This window comes from Acinonyx jubatus, chromosome A1 (assembly GCF_027475565.1).
Source record: "Acinonyx jubatus isolate Ajub_Pintada_27869175 chromosome A1, VMU_Ajub_asm_v1.0, whole genome shotgun sequence".
In the NCBI taxonomy this organism is placed as follows: domain Eukaryota; kingdom Metazoa; phylum Chordata; class Mammalia; order Carnivora; family Felidae; genus Acinonyx; species Acinonyx jubatus.
The window spans coordinates 28314097-28334919 of NC_069380.1; the positions used below are offsets into that span (position 1 = coordinate 28314097).

Sequence of the window (20823 nt, forward strand, 5' to 3'; positions counted from 1 at the left end):
TATCCTACAACTTTACTGAATTCACTGATCACTTCTAATAGTCTTTCGGTGGAGTCCTTAGGATTTTCTATGTATAGTATCATTTCATCTGCAAATAGTGACAGTTTAATTGCTTCTTTACTAATATGGATGCCTCTTATTTATTTTACTTGTCTGAGTATGATGGCTTCAACTTCCAGAACTATGTTAAATAAAAGTAGCAAGAGTGGACTTCCTTATCTTGTTCCGGATGTTAGAGGAAAAGTTCTCAGTTTTTCACCATTGAGTATGTTAGCTGTGGGTTTTTCATATATGGTCTTTATTATGTTGAGGTATGTTCCCTCTAAACCTACTTTTTTAAGAGTCTTTATCATGAATGGATGTTGTACTTTGTCAAATGCTTTTTCTGCATCTAATGAGATCATTATTTTTATCCTTTATTTTGTTAATATGTATCATGTGAATTGATTTGCAAATATTAAACCATTCTTACATCCCTGGGATAAATTCTACTTGATCATGGTGAGTGATCCATTTAATGTTTTGTTGGATATTGGCCTGTAGTATTCTTTTTTGTGGTATCTTTGTCTGGTTTTGGTATCAGGGTAATTTGATGTCATAGAATGTATTTAGAAACTTTCCTTCCTCTTCCTTTTTTTTTTTTTTTTTTTGAATAGTTTGAGAAGAATGGAAGAATGGGTACTAACTCTTCTTTAAATGTTTGGTAGAATTCACTTCTGTCAATCCTTATGGTCCTGGCTTTTATTTTTTGGTAGTTCTTTGATTACCATTTCTATTTTGTTACTAGTAATTGGTCTGTTCAGATTTTCTGTTTCTTCCTCATTCATTTTTGGAAGATTATATGTCTCTAGGAATTAATCCATTTCTTCCATGTTGTCCAATTTGTTGGCATATAATTTTTCATAGTATTTTCCTATAAACTTTTGTATTTCTGTTGTGTCAGTTGTTATATCTCCTCTTTGGTTTCTGATTTTATTTATTTGGGTCCTTTCTCTTTTTCTGAATGAGTCTGGCTGAGGGTTTATCAGTTTTATCTTTTCAAAGAACCATCTCTTGGTTTCATTGATTTGATTTTTTTTTTCAATTTTTATTTAATTATTTTTGGTCCCTATGCCATTTATTTCTGCTCTGATTATTTCTTTCCTTCCACTCACTATAGGTTTATTTGTTCTTCTGTTTCTAGTTCATTTAGGTGTAAAATTAGATTGAGTTTTTTCTTGTTTCTTGAGGTAAGTCTATATTGCTGTATATTTTTTAGAACTGTTTTGGCAGTATCCCAACAATTTTGGACCATTATGTTTTCCAATCTTTATTTGTCTCCATGTATTTTTTTAAATTTCTTCATTGGTCTATTCATTGTTTTAGTATCATTTATCCTCCATGTGTTTGTGTTTTTTCCAGTTTTTTTCTTGTGATTGATTTCTGGTTTTATACCATTGTGGTCAGAAGAGATTTCAGTCTTCTTACATTTATTAAGACTTGTTTTGTGGCCTAACATGTGATCTGTTCTGGAAAATGTCAACATGTGTTGAAAAGAATATGTCATCTGTTGTTTTTGGATGGAATGTTCTGTTGTCTCTGTTAAATTCATTTGGTCTAATGTGTCATTCAAACATAGTTTCCTCACTGATTTTCTGCCTGGATGATCCATCTATTGATGTAAGCGGGGTGTTAGAGTCCCCTACTATTATAGTATTACCATTAATTTCTTCCTTTGTATTCAGTAATATTTGCTTGATGTGTTTAGGTGCTCCAGTGTTGGGTGCATAGGTATTTACAATTGTTATATCCTCTTGTTGGAGTGATTCCTATATCATTTTGTAATACCCTTTTTTTATCTCTTGTTACAGTCTGTTTTAAAAACTATTTTGTCTGGGATACCTGATACTATACTATACCTATTGCTACCCTGGCCTTTTTTTTTTCCATGTCCATTTGCATGTTAAAGGTTTTTCCATCCCTTAGCTTTCATTTTGTATGTATCTTCAGGTCTGAGATGAGTCTCCTGTAGGCAGTATATAGATGGGTCTTTTTTTTTATTAGAGCATTTTGGCCATTTATGTTAAAAAATTTTTTTTAATGTTAATCTTTGGGAGACACACACACACACACACACACACACAGCGCGAGTGGGAGAGAGGCAGAGAGGGAGACACAGAATTAGAAGCAGGCTCTAGGCTTTGAGTTGTCAGCACAGAGTCCGACGCTGGGCTCGAACTCACGAACCGTGAGATCATGACCTGAGCCAAAGTCAGACGCTTCACCTACTGAGCCACCCAGACACCCCTCGACCATTTATATTTAAAGTAATTATTGATAGGTATGTAGTTATTGCCACTGTGTTCATTGTTTTCTGGTCATTTTTGTAGTTCTTCTCTGTTCCTTTCTCCTCTTGCACTCTTTGTGATCAATGAGTTTCTGTAGTGTGGTATTTGGCTTTCTTTTTCTTTATTTTTTGTGTATCTATGATAAGTTTTGGGTTTGTGGTGTCCATGGAAGTTAACTTATAACACTCTATAGCAGTCTATGTTAAGTTGATGGTCATTTAAGTTCAAACACATTCTAAAAGAAAAAACAAAAACTTTTTTATTCCCTCCTCCATGTCTCATGTATATGCTGTTATTTTTTATATGTTTTTGTTCCTAATTTTCTTATATCTAATCATGGCCATTTATTTTCCACTTAAAGAAGTTAGGGCAATCCTTAGGGCAATCTTATAAGGGTCCTGAGGCATTTATAGTCATCAAAGATTACGGTAAGAATGAGGAGTTTGCTAGAAGTTAGTGAATTTAATGATGATGTTATATATCTATATTCTTTTTATAAGGAATATGTCAAAAAAAAAGAAAGAAGGATATAACTTTGATTTGGTTTTGAAATTCACAATTTTTATATGTGCCAGTGTATTTTGTAAACATTTTATACCTGGAAATAAAAAGGAAATATATCCTTCTAATCTTTTTTGTCTAGTTGCCTTTTTTGATTCCTAAATGCTTTGTTTTTCTGTTTTTCCTCTGTTCAAAAAATACATGTACTTAGGATCCAAACCACTTTCTGAATATGTAGAACTTTATTGCTGATTTACAAGCCAGTCTCATCGTAGAAACAGGGCTTTCTGAGGTATTTGAAATAAAAGCCACTTGACAAAACTAGAGAGATAGTGAAAACGGACAGCAAAGGGAAAGGTATTCTTTACCAGAGCTCATTTAGTGCCATTGGGGCCTTAGACTTGAAGTAGCCGGGGATTTAAGATGGTAAAAGTTGCCACATTCCTGATTTTATGTTCTGTGGACTCCTGTTAAGAGATTAACAATCTGAAGGGGGCCTTTGGTAGTTCCCAGATCCTGTGATGCTTCCTGTGGTTCCCTTAAACTCTTTCAGAATTAGGTCGCTGCAGGCAGACACGCTCTACACAGGAGAGGAGTGATGTCCATTAACGCCCTCACCCAGGTGAGAAGGTGAGCCAAGTGAGGTTGACCGCTATTTCCATCAGTCTGTCTCTTTCCTCTTGGCAAGCCTCCTTCTGTGCTGCTTCGGGCAGGAGACTCCACATTTATCCCTAATGACCCTCCCTGAATCCATCAACTCTTCCCTGTCTCCCACCTCGTGAAGAAGTGCTTGTTTCCCTGCTGCACAGTGTCTCTCCCATGGGGATAAGTTTAGAGAGAGCAGCTCTGGTTTTGCTGGGAAAGTGCCACAGGGTACACATTAAGCTGATCAAGAGTTGTCAAGTAATGCAGCCATGGCCCACTTCTTAGCCTTCTCCTCATCCACCCTAACCCCCACAGCCAGGTAGCAGTCTAGCATCATTTGCTTTTGCCAGGATCTACTATAGTGATGAACATCTCCAGTAGCTCCAGCCCACTATCTGTAGACCCATTGTTGAGAATTTGGTGGAAAGCGTATTTGACATATGGAATTTTACTTCATTGGATTTTTAAGAACACATCCGTTATGTTGGTTGAATATTTGTAGGTATTTCTTTCTCTCTCTGTCTCTGTCTCTCTCTTTTGATAAAAACATTGAAGTTCTACTCTTTTCACAAGTATCAATTATATAATGCTATAGTCATCTCATTTTACATTGTATCCTCAGATCGTATTTATTTTATACCTGAAAGTTTGTACCCTTTTACCAGCCTCTCCATATTTCCTCTCAGCCCCTGACAACCAAACTACTTTTCTACCCTCTTTTTCTAAGAGTTTGACTCTTTTTAAAAGATTCTACGTGTAAGTGATACCATAGAGTATGTATTTGTCTATGTCTGATTTATTTTACTTAACATAATGCCCTCGGGGTCCGTCCATGTTGTCACAAATGGCAGGACTTCCTGCTTTCTTATGGCTGAATAATAGTCCATTATGTGTAAAAACATATTTTCTTTACCCATTCATCTGAGGATGGACACTTAAGTTGTTTATCTTGGCTCTCGTGAATAATGTCACAGTGAACACAGGAGTGCAGGTATCTCCTGCACTAGGAGTGGGATTGCTGGATCACATGGTAGTTATATTTTGAATGTTTTGAGGAACCTCCATACTCTTTCCATAGTGGTTGTACATTCAATTTACATTCCCACCAACAGTGCACAAGTGTTGCCTTTTCTCCACATCTTTACCAGCATTTGTTATCTCTTGTCTTTTTGATAATAGCAGGTATGAGGTGATCTCATTGTGGTTTTATTTGCATTTCCAGATGATTAGTGATGCTGAGCACCTTTTCTTGTACCTGTTGGCCATTTAGAAAAATGTCTGTTCAGGTCTTCTCCCCATTTTAAAATCAAATTGTGTTTTTTTCCCCATTGAGTTGTATGAGTTGTTCATATATTTTGGATATTAACCTCTTATCAGATATATGACTTACAAATATTTTCTTAATTCAGTAAGTTGCATTTTCATTTTGTTGGTTTTCTTTGATGTGCAGAAGCTTTTTCTTCTTAGTTTGATGCAGTCCCACTTGTTTATTTGGGGGTTTGTTGCCTTTGCTTTTGAAGTCACATTCAAAAAATCCAATACTGGGGCATCTGGGTGGTTCATTCAGTTAAGTGTCTGAGTCTTGGTTTCAGCTCAGGTCATAATCTCACAGTTCATAGGACTGAGCCTCATGTTGCCTGTCGGCACAGAGCCTGCGTGGGATTCTCTCTCTCCTTCTCACTCTCTGCCCCTCCCCGCTCATGCTTGCTCATACTCTTTCAAAATAAATAAATAAACATTAAAAAAAATCCAAGACTGATGTCAAGGAGCTTACTATCTATATTTTCTTCTAGGAATTTTGTGGTTTCAGGTCTTAACATTCAAGTCTTCAGGCCATTTTGAGTTGATTTTTTATGTATAGTCTAAGATAGAGGTCCAGTTTCATTTTGCGTATGGCTCTACAGTTTCCCTCATACCATTTATTGAAGAGAATATCCTTTCCCGAATGTATGTTCTTGATTCCTTTGGTTTTTTTTTTTTGACCCCTTTGTTATAAATTTGTTTACCATGTATGTGTGGGTTTATTTCTGAGCTCCCTATTCTGTTCCATTGATCTTTGTGTTTTTTTATGCCAGTATCATATAGTTTTTATTACTTTAGCTTGAAATGAGTAAGTGTGATGTCTCCAACTTTGTTCTTTCTCAAGACGTTTTGGCTAATCAGTGCCTTTTGTGTTGGTTCCATACACATTTTAGGATTGTTTGTTTTATTTCTGTGAAAAATGCCATTGGAATTTTGGTAGGGATTACATTGAACCTTTAGATTGCTTTAGGGTTTGGAACATTTTAACAATACTAATTCTTTCAATCCATGAGCACAGAAGATCTTTCCATTTATTTGCCTTCTTCACTTTCTTTCATTAATATTTTACAGATTGCAATTTATTTATCTTAAAATTTATCTCTTTTGGTGAAAACATTTAAATTATACTCTTTTTGTAGATATTAAACATGTGTAGGTATTTAATTAGAATATATTGCATCCCATAATCTATTCTGTAAGGAATGGGAGAAGTAAATCAGATCATGTCATTTCCCTGCTTAGAATCTGTCAATAGCTTCCTGTCATACTTAGAATAAAACAAGAATGCCTTACCCTCACTTATGAGCCCTCCATCACTGCTTTTCAGCTTTGGCTGCCTGCTAGAATCACCCAAGGAACTTTGAAATCCTTCCAGGGGCGCCTGGGTGGCTCAGTCAGTAAAGTATCCAACTTCGGCTTAGGTCATGATCTCACAGTTCGTGGGTTCGAGCCCCACGTCAGGCTCTGTGCTGACAGCTCAGAGCCTGGAGCCTGCTTCAGATTCTATGTTTCCCTCTCTCTCTGCCCCTCCCCTGCTCGCACTCTGTCTCTCTTTCTTTCTCTCTCTGTCTCTCAAAAGTAAACATTAAAAACAATTAAAAAAAAAAAAAAAAAAAGAGAAAGTCTTCCAGTGTCCAGGCCCTATCATCAGACAGTCTGATGTATTTGGTCTGAATGGAATCCAGACTTCAGTATTTTTACAGAAGCTAGCTGGTAATTCTAACAGACAGTCAAGGTTGAGAACCACTGCCCATGTCTGCCTCTCCAGCCTCCTGGCTCCCTGCTGGACCCCCTGCTGATTATGTTTCACCTTCTTGCTACTTTCAGTCCCTTATATCTGTCTAGCTTCTGTTTTAGGGCCTTTGCACAGGTTGTTGCCCAGGCCTCTAACCCCTGATTTCACATGGACTCTTGTCATTCAAACTGGCAACTTAAATATGCTTTGAGAAAGCATCCTTGACCCAACAAGTCATTTGCTATCACATTACATGATATTTTCTGTATAGCCCTGACCCACTATGTGATCTTTTTTTTTAGTTGTGTCTCCTCCCTCCCTTCCTTCCTTCTCGTCCTCTGTCCCTTTTCCTTTGTCTATTTTTGTTCTCTTCCCCCTGGAATGTAAGGACTGTTTATTGTTCCACTGTTGTATCCTCAGCACCTGGAACTGTGCCTTGCATGTAGTCAGCAGTCAATATATGACGGAAAAGATAAATAAATTTGGGGTAATTCACATCACTTTTAAGAGACCAGCTCAAATATGACCTCTGTCAACTTTTCTTTACTAATTCCTACTCGTTTTCCTGTTACGTTTTCTTTAAATCCTAAAATAAGAATATCTTCTGTCATATAGCATTGTTTTATGACTCCTATTAGTATCCTGAACTGTTAACTTAGATTAAATTTTAATGTATTTGTATTGTTTTTTCTCTACTTGGTTCTAATTCAGCTGTTATGTATTAAATACCCACCAAATGCCAGACATCTCATTTAATTCCAAAGATATTTTACTCACGTCATCCATTTATCGCAAGGAAGTGGCAAATTTGGAATTGAAACCCAGCCTTTCTCATTCTGTCCCTGCTGTTTCCATGTTGGCTGATCGGAAGGGATTTGAGTGTTGAATGAGGCCAAACCTGTTCCAGGTGTCTTTACTGAATACTGAACTGCTTGTTAGTACTTAAAACAACAAGATTTTATGATCTTGTGACTTGCTTTTAAAAACTAATTTAGTAAAAGGCAAATATTATTGCAAATATTTAAGCTAGAATTGATTGAACCTTTCTCACATGTTCTTCTAACGGGGTCATACCCCTGTGATAAAATGCAGGAAAGTTTGCCCTACCATTTGGATAAAATGTGGTTCTCCAGTTTGTGTGTGTCGGGGTTCTACTCGGGAACATCTCTGCTTTTTACCTTTCTTTTTTGAAAGTCTTCTCATTCTCTTTTATATACTTAGTTGTCCATGAGCATTTCTGCACAAGCTTTAATACGTTGCTCGTTCTGAAAATATTGTTATCTTTAGGTTGTGGTTTTTGCTGCGGACCATGGCATCCATTCTAGCTGTCTAAAATGGAGAGGGGTTTCTCACTGGGTATCAGGTAGCGTACAGAATTTCTGGGAGAGACAGGGAGCAGTGTTTAGATTTTACCCAGATGGAGATGACGGAGCCAGGAGAACTGCAGCCGTAGCTACCCTGGTCCCCTCTAGCTGGCTGTCACCTAATCTCATGTTCACTGCAGTTCCTAGTTGTGCCTGTGCGAGAATGCTTTAGTTGCATAGTTAGAACTTTAGTTGCAAAGCATCTAAGAAGTAACGTTTCCAGTTTTCTAGCCTCTGTAGTACAAGAAGGATAGAAGGGTATTTGATTGGGTATCTTGACTGAATACATATGATATCTTTTATACCTACAGTGACCTTGACTTATGTTTTATTTTGCAACTTTATTAAGATGTTTTTTTGTTGGGTCAGTTGTTAGTGAGACAGTGGGTTTGACCTCTGGTTAGCTTTAGTGAGAAGAATTTTGTTCTGTGTTCATAGAATAAGTCTTTGACCAGAAGAGATCATCTTGCATAGATCCCACTGGTTACAATGAAGAGAGCTATAAATTATTCAAATCAACTTTTTCCCAATGCTAGCAGAGTAACTTAAAATAATCATGGTAGGCTTGTAAGGCCATCATTGTGTACATAAAGGAGGTATTTATTATATGTGTGATGGGTTAAAAATAGCTCTTTAAGAGAAGAACTTGGGGAAGAAGCATGAAAGGGTTTATAAATAATTTTACAATATGTAAAACGAGAGGCTTCTTTGAGATCAAACATAAATGACACTAAAGAATGTTGGCAACATGCCTTGCATTCTGTTCAGTGAGCATGCTTAGACTGTAAATAATGGCTTCATTTCTATTCTAGGACCTAAAAATTATTAACATTCTGTGTTTATACAGTATTTATGCACTATGCTGCCACTAATAGGTATGGACATAATTAATCCCTTATTGCAAAATTGATGGCTTACATCAGCTAGTCTTGGTGTATTCTTTTATGCAGTTAAATCCCAGATTTTCTTGGTATTTATACTCTACTGACAGGTATTTTTTGGCAGGGTATTTTTACTTACTTGAGAAAAACTTATTTGAGATAGAGCTGGAAAGCCCACAGAATTTCAGCTAGTTTCTTTTGGGGAGAAAAATCATTAATACTACTTACCCCAATCAAAAAAAATTAAATGCCCATAGTTTATAAATATAAATGAATATATATAAATATATATATAAATAAATATATATATATCTTTATTTAATTTTGAGAGAGAGAGAGAGACAGAGCGTGAGCAGGGGAGGAACAGAGAGAGGAGACACAGAATCCCAAGCAGGTTCCAGGCTCTGAGCTGTCAGCACAGAGCCTGATGCGGGGTTCGGACCCACGAACTGCGAGATCACGTCCTGAGCCGAAGTCGGACGCTTAATCGACTGAGCCACCCAGGTGCCCCTCACAGTTTATATTTTTGATTCAGAAATAAGAAAGTGAAGAATTATGTAATTACTGTTAACTAAAACATCTTTATTATAATCTTTTATACATGTATTCAAAGATATTTTTAAACAACAGTGTAGACTAGCTGTGTTTAGGGACATCTTGGAGTGTCGAAACATCACAGTCACCAATTTCTGACTCTTCTCAAAGAACTTGATTGAGAAGCAGCATTTGTGGAGGGTAGGTAGCCTGAGAGGTGTACAATTGCTACGTTCTTATATTATCTCTGCAATATATCCATGTACTGATCAATCCAAACTAGCCCCTTCTCTGTGGAACTTCTTTCACTGATATTTATTGTAATATTTTTGAGGACAACCCAGCTCCTCTGCTTATTAGCTGCGTGTCCTTGATTGGGTGGGCTAACCTCTTCATACCTCAGTTACTTCATCTGTACGATAAAGGCAATAATTGTTCTTATCTCTTAGGGTTATAAGATTACACAAGTTAATTTATGTACAGTACTTGGCACCTAGTAAGCTCTCCATAAGTATTGGTGGCTATAATTATTGTTATTTCTATTTTTAAGTTCTTAACATGTTGTTCTTTATATGATGACCTGACCCATGGAAGAAATTTTCCTCTGTCTCATCACCAAGAATTATAGTACTGCTTCTTTTTGGTGTCAATGCTATGGTTATTAGGACTTACATAACTTTTTTTTATATCACTTGTTTTGTGTGTGTGTTAGATATTAAAAAAATTAGATCCGCATTTTAGATTCTTCTTACAATGCATGCTTTGTGTATTATCTTTACCTTTCTTCATTTCATTTTCCCTTGTTTAGTTTTCTGTATCCACTTATTTCAGATTTTATAACATACATCATACATATTTTTGCAAGCCAACTTTTAAACACTTTCTGAAATTCTGGGTTCATATATGTGGTGGAAACGTGTATTTTTAATCTAATTAAAGCCATATTCTATATATACTTTGAATACTACATTTGCAATAATTTAAATTTTCCATCAGAAAAATTACATATGCTTTTTACTGTAAAATTTTACTTGATTATCAATATTTGCATTTCAAGACAGGTAGCTTTAGGCTCCTGGGTGGCTTAGCTCGTTGAGCATCTGACTTTGGCTCAGGTCATGATCTCACGGTTTTTGAGTTCAAGCCCTGCATTGGGCTCTGTGCTGACAGCTCAGAGCCTGGAGCCTGCTTCAGATTCTGTGTCTCCCTCTCTCTCTGCCCCTTCCCTGCTCACACTGTGTCTCCCTCAAGAAAGAAAGAAAGAAAGAAAGAAAGAGAGAAAGAGAGAAAGAGAGAAAGAGAGAGAGAGAGAGAGAGAGAGAAAGAAAGAAAGAGAAAGAAAGAAAGAAAGAAAGAAAGAAAGAAAGAAAGAAAGAGGAAGGAAGGAAAGAAGGGAGAAAGAAAGAGAAAAAGGAAGAAAGACAGCTCAAATTCCTTTATATGCTAAAAATTTACTATAATATTTTTATATATCTTTCTGAATGATATTATGCCTTGGACAAGTAATTCTAGTCTTATTCTAGCTCCTTGACACACAGATGCTTTTGGAACTTATTCCATCTAACTAATGACTTACATCCAGGTCTCTCAAGGAAATGTCAGAAAATTAGCATATATCATTCAAAGGTGCAAAAAACCTTAAGGCATATGATTGCCTTAGGGTTCAGATCTATGTTTTGATGATACATTTCATGCAGTTATGCTTCTCATTGTAATAAAACTTTTTTTTCAGTAGGGTTTTTCCCTACTGAAAAATGAAAAGAGCAAAATTATTAATAAAAAAAAGCAAAATTTCAAGTGACCCAGAATCTTAAGAGATATACGGATGTTTTCCAGGAATCTGAATGAGAAGGTGAAGTGTTGAAGGTTAGACAATGGTAGCTCTAAAGGAACTGGATTTCATGTCCTGTTGTTTTAAAATTTTTAAGGAAATGCAGAAAGAGGAAATGGTCCGGGCTCTATGATATCATTAGTACTATTTTTATTCTGTTAAGTTCAAAAGTTTCAGGGATAAGAAAAATATATGCAAAAACTGGGATATGCATCTTTTTTTTATTTTATTAGTGTACCTTCAAAATAATCATATGGAGCAAGCACATTTTCTTTTTTTAATTTTGGCCTTCCACTTGCTTTGGGGATGTGTGAGTAGGCGGGAAGAATAAAGAAATGATATATTTTCAACAATTTCATGACCCAGTGTATGTTAAAATAAATACAGATATTATAACAATTTCACAGTACTAAAATACAAATATTCTATGGACCGGAACACTTGAAAATGCTGTTACTCTATTTTAGAGATTAGCCTGTTGTTGAAATTAATTCATATCACTGAGCAATTCAGACTATGCTGAAAAAAAGCCTATCAATATAATTAGGTTTGATTAGGTTGAGTTGGATGAAAGTTCAGCTTTATTTTGGTGTTCTTGCACTCTTGCACAATCAAAAATAATTTCTGATTTTAACTCATATTATGGAAAGTGGGGACAATTATCTCTTTAAGGAAAAGCTGGAATCTCCCTCTTTTCTCCCAGTACAGGCTTTTAATTATGAAAACTAGAAGCTTGTATTAAAAGGAATGTTTTCTTCTCTTTCTCAGGAGGATTTTTATTTTAATGCGAAGTCATACTAGAAGTGAAGAATGACTCTTTTTTTGCATAATAGTGTAAGAGAGTTTAGGTGGTAAAACTGAAGTGAGCTAGTCTTCCAAGAAATGCCAAGTGTTTTCCATTTTTTTACTCCTTTAAGGATTGAAGAAAGGGAGAGTATTTCTGATCTATAGTTGTGGCTGGCTGGCATTAGCAGCACCGAGCTCTGTTGATCTATGACTGCTCCTTATGTAGCAGCAAATAATCTTGTTTTACTTCAGTCAGCGATAGCTGTCTTACTGGTAAATATTTACTCATTTGAATGAGGCAAGTTTTGGTAGGCATTGAATGAATTAACAAGATGTGAAAGTATTTTGGAATCCTCATCAAATGAAGCGGTGCTTTTTTGTAGCGTTCACAGAATGGTGATTGAGGGTATCTTGGTATGAGAGTAAGGAATTTTCTCTACTGAAATTAAAAAAAAAAAAAAAAGTTACCAGTTGCCAGCCTCAGCCACTTAGGAGTCTGAACGTCCCATGGCACCGTCCCATTCCTCACCTCCTTTTCCTGGGCCCACGCAAAAAGACTCAAGAGCTCAAATGGGTCAGGATACCATCTATTTGCAATATGAAGCTGGCATTTTCAAAATTAACACCCATCCATTCCTTTAAAAATATAGTATCAATGGGATGCTCTCTTCATCCCCTCTGAATACCAATAGGAACACCTGAAGGAAACAAGGCCTACTCCTTCCTTTTTTTTTTCCTTCATTTTTTTCACCTCTTAATTTATACTCTTTTGTTACACATTTTGTACATCCTTGTATAATCTCATAATTCCTACTAGAATAAGAAAGGGGTATAAATAAATAGGATGAGACAGACTTTCACATTGAGTCAATGTTTCTATTTTAAAGCAGTTTCCCACTTGAGGGGGCATTTAAGTTACCATGTAATTAATGTTTAATTAAACATTATAAGGTAATGTTACAAGGTGGTGAGCCCCACCTTGGATCTGCTGAATCCAGATCTTCAGGGTGAGAGGGGCTTATGCTTATGCTTATGTATTTTCCAAAATTTCCCCCAGCTATTTCTGATATATATCTTTGACTTAGAAGTACTGTGCTAAGACATGTTTTCTATTTGTTTTATTCTCTAGAACAATACATGATGTAACTCTATAGTGAATATTTTTCTGAAATAATTATTGCCAAGAATTTTTTTAATTTACCTATTTTATATTAATTTTAGAAAGATTTATTTGTGTATTTGGTTGTTTTTCAGAATTGATTATGAAAATGACCCACAACGATTTATTTTGATTTGTCCTATTTTTATCCATTTTTTGTTCTTACATGGCATACCCATGGGTAGGAGTGATCTCATTCTCACTCTGAACCGTCTCAGTAAATGCTGACGATGGTGATCAATTTAGTATTGACTATTGCAACTATCACTGGCTGCATAGAATGCCATGCTCATATAATTTGCATAGAACTTAAAATTCATAGTTGAAGAATTAAATGAAATTAATGAGCTAAGCCAAATTTTGATAAGGTGTCAAAGTCAGACCTTCAGGGCTATGGGGACTTGGTGAGTATGAATGTTACCGTTCTCAAGTGCTTTTATGATTCAGTATAGGCCTATTCACACTTCCTAAGTCAGTACTTTTTTGATAGTGAGAAAACTGAAATGATGAATACTTACATTTTCATCTTGGCTTCAGTGTAGATCTGTTGCCATTGTGAATATAAGCAAATGTATTAGTTTTCTGTCTTCTTGAAACTGGAGTCGGATATCAAAGAATTTACAAAAGACTTTAAGTTTCAGGATAAAATCGATTGTAAAAGTTGAAATTTTGTTTGCTATAAGTTGCACAAAAGTTATCTGAAGGTGATAACAGAAAGCAAACTATTATCTTCATCATTAATACATGTAAGAAAAAATTATTCATGTTACATGGCACCTCGAATTTTTTAAAGTAAGCAGACATTTATATGCCACTGCTATTATAGTTTGCTTAGATCTGTTACACTGCTTTAACACAAGCACATTGCGTGTGTGCTTTAAAGACTTGCTTGTGAGTGCCATGCTCTTGTTTGTCAATTCCTGTACCTCATCTGACGACTGTCCTCCTCGGCTTCCTCCATTTTCAGACCTCTTTAAATACACTGAGTCATTGTGATGGGTTCCTAGCATGGTTTTTCAGGAGACTTTAACTATAAGACAATGCACATTATTGATAAGCATCGCCTCCCATTGAGTTTGTATGGCCTCTACTTCTTAAAAAGGAATCCACACATTTTGATCCCTGCAAAAATAAAGCTGATTGAATTGAATTTCATTATAGTCAAGTGGAAATGAATGCCATCTAAATGAACCAAATGAACATTTCAAGGGAGGGGGAAAATGCTTAATAAGAAGGAGAGGGGGAAGAGGCCCTCACTCTTACTATGTTATGTGGATGAGTAACAGGACCAACCTCAAATAACCAGGAGAAGCTTTTGGATATCTCGCTCTTTACTGAATTGGAGAAGACGACTTCCCAGTTAGAGTGTGGAATGTTATGTTCAGAGAGGTACCTAACTCTAAAGCTAAGTAAGCCACCAACCTTAGTTTCAAAACTAATTCTGCATTTTCTTTGGTGGGTGGTGGCACTTGGTTCCAGGATATGACAGCACGTGATCTGCTACAGCAGAGATACACTCTTCCCAATGGAGACACTGCTTGGCGGTCCTCACCCCTTGTGAATGCCGCTCTGGAAGGAAAGCTTGTCCTCTTGGATGGCATTCACCGCGTCAACGCCGGCACACTCGCTGTGTTGCAAAGGTTTGCGTGAGTCACACACACGCAGAAAAACACACCATGGAAACAGTGGGTGGGGACTCTATCAGTCTTTTTAAACTGGGTTATGTAGAGACTGAGAAACTTAATTCTGTAACCAACCAGAACAGAAGATGTTTCTGTCGTTGTAAACAGTAGCGAAACTTCAAATAATGAACATTTTGGGAAAAACCACTGTCAGAGCAGCAGTCTCTGTATAAGAGTGGGAAAAAAAAGCTGTCAGGTATTAATTTTGAAAGACTTCGTATATGCTGGTTGATACATGCAATAAGTTACACAGCTGAAGTTTCTACGATTTGTCAGTCACTGCTTCACTGTTTATAAACTCCTTATGAATCATAGATCTAAATTATTCGTTGGTCATGTTGGAATTTTTTTTGAGAGAGAAAGGGTAGTTCCTTATATAAAATGTGTAATAGGTGTTTGATGATATTTTATATAGACTAGAAAACTCACTTTGTGGTTATAAACTTGAACATTTATGTAACTATTGTTTCCTTATTTCCCTTTAGGTGGGGAAAACATTTCTAATTAACTTCTTTAGAGTGTAATGTTAAGAGAAAACTTCATGTGTAACTTTCATGGGAAATATGTCTATCCCATTATTTAAGAAGATGAATGATACCAACTTTTTGTTTATTCTGTCTTGATTCTGTCATTTGTAGATTTTTTTTAAACTATGGCATAAGCCATTTCCCCAACTAAATATTCAAAATTTTTTGTCACATCCTGAGTATAATTAAAAATTCCAAAAATAGGGGTGCCTGGGTGGCTCAGTTGGTTGAGTGTCCGACTCTTGATTTCGGCTCAGGTCATCATCTCCTGGATCACGAATTCAAGCCCCACATCAGGCTCTGCACTGACACTGCAGATTCTCTGTCCCCACTTGCACTCTCACTCTCTCTCAAAATAAATAAATTTTACAAAATTTTCCAAAGACATTGTTAGTCCTAATTAAGTTTGAGAGCATTTGAAAATAATAATCACAACCTTTCAGTGATTTGCCATAAATATTCCATAGATTTACAGTATTTTTTTTCTTCTGAACGGATAAATACAGACACAAAATAATAGCCCTCTCCTTTTATTGGTTATCCCTTGCCCTTAGGCCGAGCACTTAAGAGGAGTGGCTATGAGTGCTTACTCTGTACTGGGCATTGTGCCAGGCCAGTGCTTCTCAGGTTCTCAGCCACAATCACCTTCCAGGGATGCGGCTTTAAAACTACTGAGGCCTGAGCTCTGCCTCCTCAAATTCATATGTAATTGATCCAGGGTGAGGCCTGGAAGTGGGCATTTTCAAATCCTTCCCAGGGGATTCTAATGTGCTGCCAAGATTGACAGCAACTGTCATAGCATCTGCCTTACATTAGGTGTTTACTTTTCACAGTGATACTAGGAGGTTGGTATTATCGCCCTAATTTTATAAAAGAGAAAAATTTAGAGAGATGGAGTAGCAGTTCCCCCCCTCCCCAGGCAGCTTATAAGGTGCCGAGCTAGATTTGAACACAGATCTGACTGAGTCTGCTGTCCATGCTCCTGACCCCTGCATTGTGCAGTCTCCCCTCTCCTTGTTGTTCACCGAGTGGAGGTCCTTGTGGGGCAAGTGTAATGCAGGCTTCAGGAGACTTCAGCAGTTGGTGCTTTTCACCCTCTGCAACATCTGGAAGGGAGTGCTCTTGGTGCTATGGATGGTCAGGTCACCATCGTAGTTTGTAGATAAAGCAGCACCAGTTATTTCATTATAAAGATCTTTGATATTTTAAAATCCTATAGTTCCAAAGATAGAAATTTTTTGGAAATACTATCCCCTAAAGACTTACATTAGACTCAGAGCATGTACCACTTGCCTTGGTCATTAATATGCACCTCCTGATGGTCCTGAGTCGCTCATTCGGCTGTTTCCTTGCACCTCCTTCCTCCTTCCCCTTTCCAGCTTCTCCTCGTCCTTCTCCTCCCCACTGTCCACATCTCGTAACCATGACGACCGCTCTCCAGCACAGAAACCAATAGTTTTGCCAAGTACAGCAGTACTAGCCAACTTGAAGTTTCAAAAGGCGCTGCTAACAAAATTGTTAGACTCCATTGCCCATAAGAATAGACGTGATTAAAATGTTAGCCGATTCTACCTCCTGTAACTTCAGCATTCAAAACAGATGAATTTGTTCCCTGACTTTCGCCTCTCCCATTAGGTTGATCCACGACCGGGAGCTAAGCCTGTACGATGGCTCCAGGCTGCTGAGAGAAGACAGGTATATGCGCTTAAAGGAGGAGCTACAACTGTCTGACAAGCAGCTGCGGAAGAGGTAATGTTGGGTGCACTGCCCTCGTTCTTGTGGTCAAGTGTGCCTTCTTTTTATTATCCTTCTAAACCGAGGGCCAAGCCAGGCTAACTTCGAAGAATTTAATAGTTTGTTGTCCTGGGCATGCTCATAATCTGGCATTTCTTAAAACTTGGGTTTACGACCCAAGGTATGTTCTGCCCTCTCAGCCGAACTTTCACCTAAGTGTTTGAACACTTCATAAGATCCTTAGTGCTCAGAAGGTAACCCCTATTCATTGTCCTGATGACTCAGTTTTTGTCCCGTACTTTGTTTCCCTTCAGCAAGACAAAAACAAAACAAAAACAACACCAAAAACTCTGTAATTTACTGGGTCCTCCCTCCCAGGAAGTGATGGGTTATTACTGAGGTAAGCCACCTGATACAGGTGTGCCCTTTGTGGCTTATTTATATATTCCCTCCTAGAAATGTCACAACCAAATGCTATGTGGGAGGCTTGCTCGGATCCTGAATCAGGAAATAAAATGGAAACAGCTATAAAAGATACTTCGGGACAATTGGGAAAGTTAAATTTGAAATATATACTATATCATATTGAATTAATATGAATTTTCTTAGATATCATAATGGTATTCTGGCTATGAAGGAGAATATTCCTGTTCTTAGGAGATGCACACTGAGATATTGAAGGGATAATGTAAAAAAATGTCAGTGACTTACTTCCCGACGTTTCAGGGGGAAAAAGACATGAACGTGTGTGTACACGAACACAACACACACACAGAGAAAGAACAAGTGGGAATAAGAACACAAAGTGGTAAAATCTTAATAAGTGGTGAAACCTAGGTAAAGGATGTATGGGTGTTCATATTCTATTCTTTCAAATTTTCTGTGTGTTTGAAAAATTTCAAAATATTTCCTCCAACTACACACCACTTTCGTTTAGAGGAGGTTTGGCAAATATAAGTTTTCTGTCTCATTCCATTTCCATGGATATTTTGACATAAGTAGAGATTGCTACCTTGGCAAATATGTAGTGACTTAATCGAATCTTATTTAATTAAAGCTTCCCCTCCCCACAAAGGGCTTGCTGACATATTGAAAACGTTAAAATTTTACAAATGATAATTAAGCGTGTTTCTTATTGTGTTTATGTTTTAAGGAGAATTTTGTTCAAAAATTTTCTTGGAAGTTTTTATAGAGAGGAAATATTAAATTCCTTACTGCTTCTGTGTAAGTTATTAAAAAATGCACTTGATTATACACAGCTATTTATGCTTCTAGGGTAGACATCCTTGAATTCCTCTAGCCCCGTGAATAGTTTAATTGAGTGTCTAGGGAGGTAAGTTTTAAACATTCCTCTCATTTCATACCTTTTGTATTTTGTATTTTCAGGGAGCTGGATCAAAACAGTGGGGCAGTAGCAAGCCTGCTTGTCAGGCTCCCTTAGGACTTCAGGAACATTTGTATTTGTAGTCAAATGTCCAGGAAATGACAGCCCTGTTTCCTGAGAAGGACCTAAGTTCTCCCTGATGGTCACAAGCGGTTTTACAAATGAAAACCATTTCAGGAACAGAGTGGCCCTGTACATCATGTTGAGGTTGTGGCTCAGACTGGTCAGTAGGACTTCCTTCTCAAAGTGTCCTATCTTCATCACTATTGATTTTCATCACTCCCATGAATACAAACCAGGCTCAGTTCTATCTCAAGAGGTTTCTCCGAGTAGGTGGAAACAAGTCTTAAGAGTGTTGCTTGGTTTCTGTCATTTACTTTTTATTTTTGTTTGAATTTTGTGTCATTGTTAACCATGCATGAAACTTGAGCCAGATAGGTTTTCAAGGCATCTGACGAAAAATACCAGTCCCCTCTCATCAGTCCTCAGACACTTTCCCATTTCCCACACCCCAGAGACGACTACTTCTACTCTGAGCTGTTTCTTCAAGGTACTTACCTCCATATCACTAAATAATATACTTTTTTTTTTTTTGTAGTACCGTTGACACACAATGTTACATTAGTTTCAGGTATCCAACATAGTGATTCCACAAGTTTCCATATTATGCTGTGTTCACCACAAGCGTGGGTAGATACTATCTGTCCCCATACATCACTATTGCAATATCATAATGTGCTTTCATTGATACTTCTTTATCTTGCAGTATTTAGAACTTCACTCAATGTCTGTATTATTATCACAGTATAAGGACTGTATACAGTCGAGTCATTTAGTAAAATACAGTTGTTTTTCCTGTCTTGCATACATTTTGTTTTTCCTAGAGTTAGCGATTGTATACATATGAAGAGAGGCAGATATGTAGGTAAATAATTACAATGCAGCTTTTTTTTTTTAATTTATTTTTGAGAGAGAGACAGAGCAAGCAGGGGAGGGGCAGAGAGAGAGGGAGAGAGAGAATCCCAGGGAGGCTCTGCGCTGTCAGCATGGTGCCTAATGTGGGGCTCAAACTCACAAACTGTGAGATCATGCCCTGAGCTAAAACCAAGAGTCAGATGCTTAACCAACTGAGCCCCCAGGTGCCCATTACAATGCAGCTTTTAAATGTTAGAACAGAGATCTCTACAATAATGCTATGGGAACACAGAGGAGGAAGTGACCCTGTTTTCCATGTATTTATCACTTTTTCATTCCAGGTATTTCCCCTCTTGTCTAAATCTCCTCTCGGCGTGTGCAGGCACGTCAGGCTTTTATCAGGTTTCCATCTTTTCTTTCGTAGTGCGTCCTGACTAGCCCTAGTATGGACCTGCTGTCCTTCATACTTACAGCACAAATGTCATGCTAGATCTCTGTCCACTCCCACTTGCCCATTTCCTCCGGTTTCTCCTTCTGCAACTTTCATCTGTTAGGTGTTGAACCTCTTGGGCTGAACTTTTAATTTTCTCTCTTATGTTCGGCCAGTTTGTCAGGACTTCATTGACTTTTCAGGGGCAAAATGTCTAGGAGTTGATACTTCTCTGTCTGAAATATTTCTACGAGTTGAAATCCTAATTCCTTTCCTTATCAGTATTCCTCCTTTTTTGTTTTGTTTTGTTTTGTGTTTTGTTTTTTTTTGTTTGTTTGTTTTTTGGCCTGAGAAACATGCTATTTATTTTCTTATGAACATAAACAGTTTTTCTCTATTTCATTGCTAAAGAGTCATGTTACAGAATCTTCTTCACTCTGATGGATGTGGATTGTTAGTAAATTTCTTTATCTTTTCCTGGCTAAACTTGATTTAATTTTGTGGCCCATTTTTGTCTTACTGAGAATAAATATGTTCTCTTTTAGGGTCATAATAGGTTATAATAGGGTAGGTTATAGTATGTTAATGCCATTGACAGTATTTCTTTCAAGCCTGTGTTTATTAGGTAGGAAGAGGACAGTTTGACCAAAAAGAATACAGCATAGTATAAAGTGGGAAATTTGTACTCAGTGAGGAAATTGATTTATTTCATGAGTTGTTCCTATAAGTCATATGACCCATTATCTAGTGTGAGTTGATCCTATATGCTGTGCATATCTAACATGTTACTCTTGGCGTTAGTATTTGAACTCTATATGAGAAACTCAGTGTCTGAATCATCTATCCCTTTATTTCTTTACCTAAGCACAGACTTGAAGTTCAGTGAAATCATTATTATGTCTGATAGCCTTTAAACAAACTCAGCTATGAATGCTTTGTTTCCTCGGGGGATTTTGAGATAGAGGAAAAGTCAATGTAGAATGAAGGGAAGGCAGATTTAAGAGCGTCTTTGCCTCTGGACCCAGTTTGATAAATTTGGATACCTGTCTCTTTTCAGATAGGACCAATTTTCATATTTGTGTTTAG

At 37.0% G+C, this 20823-nt stretch overlaps 1 protein-coding gene across 1 annotated transcript in view; it reads left to right on the forward strand.

Moving 5' to 3' along the window:
- The window catches only part of VWA8 (von Willebrand factor A domain containing 8), a 359065-nt gene that overhangs the window by 106530 nt on the left and 231712 nt on the right, over positions 1-20823 (forward strand). The window contains exons 13-14 of the mRNA XM_027064910.2: positions 14545-14705; positions 16910-17023. Of these exons, the coding sequence (XP_026920711.2) occupies positions 14545-14705; positions 16910-17023 (275 nt within the window). The remainder of the gene's footprint in view (positions 1-14544; positions 14706-16909; positions 17024-20823) is intronic.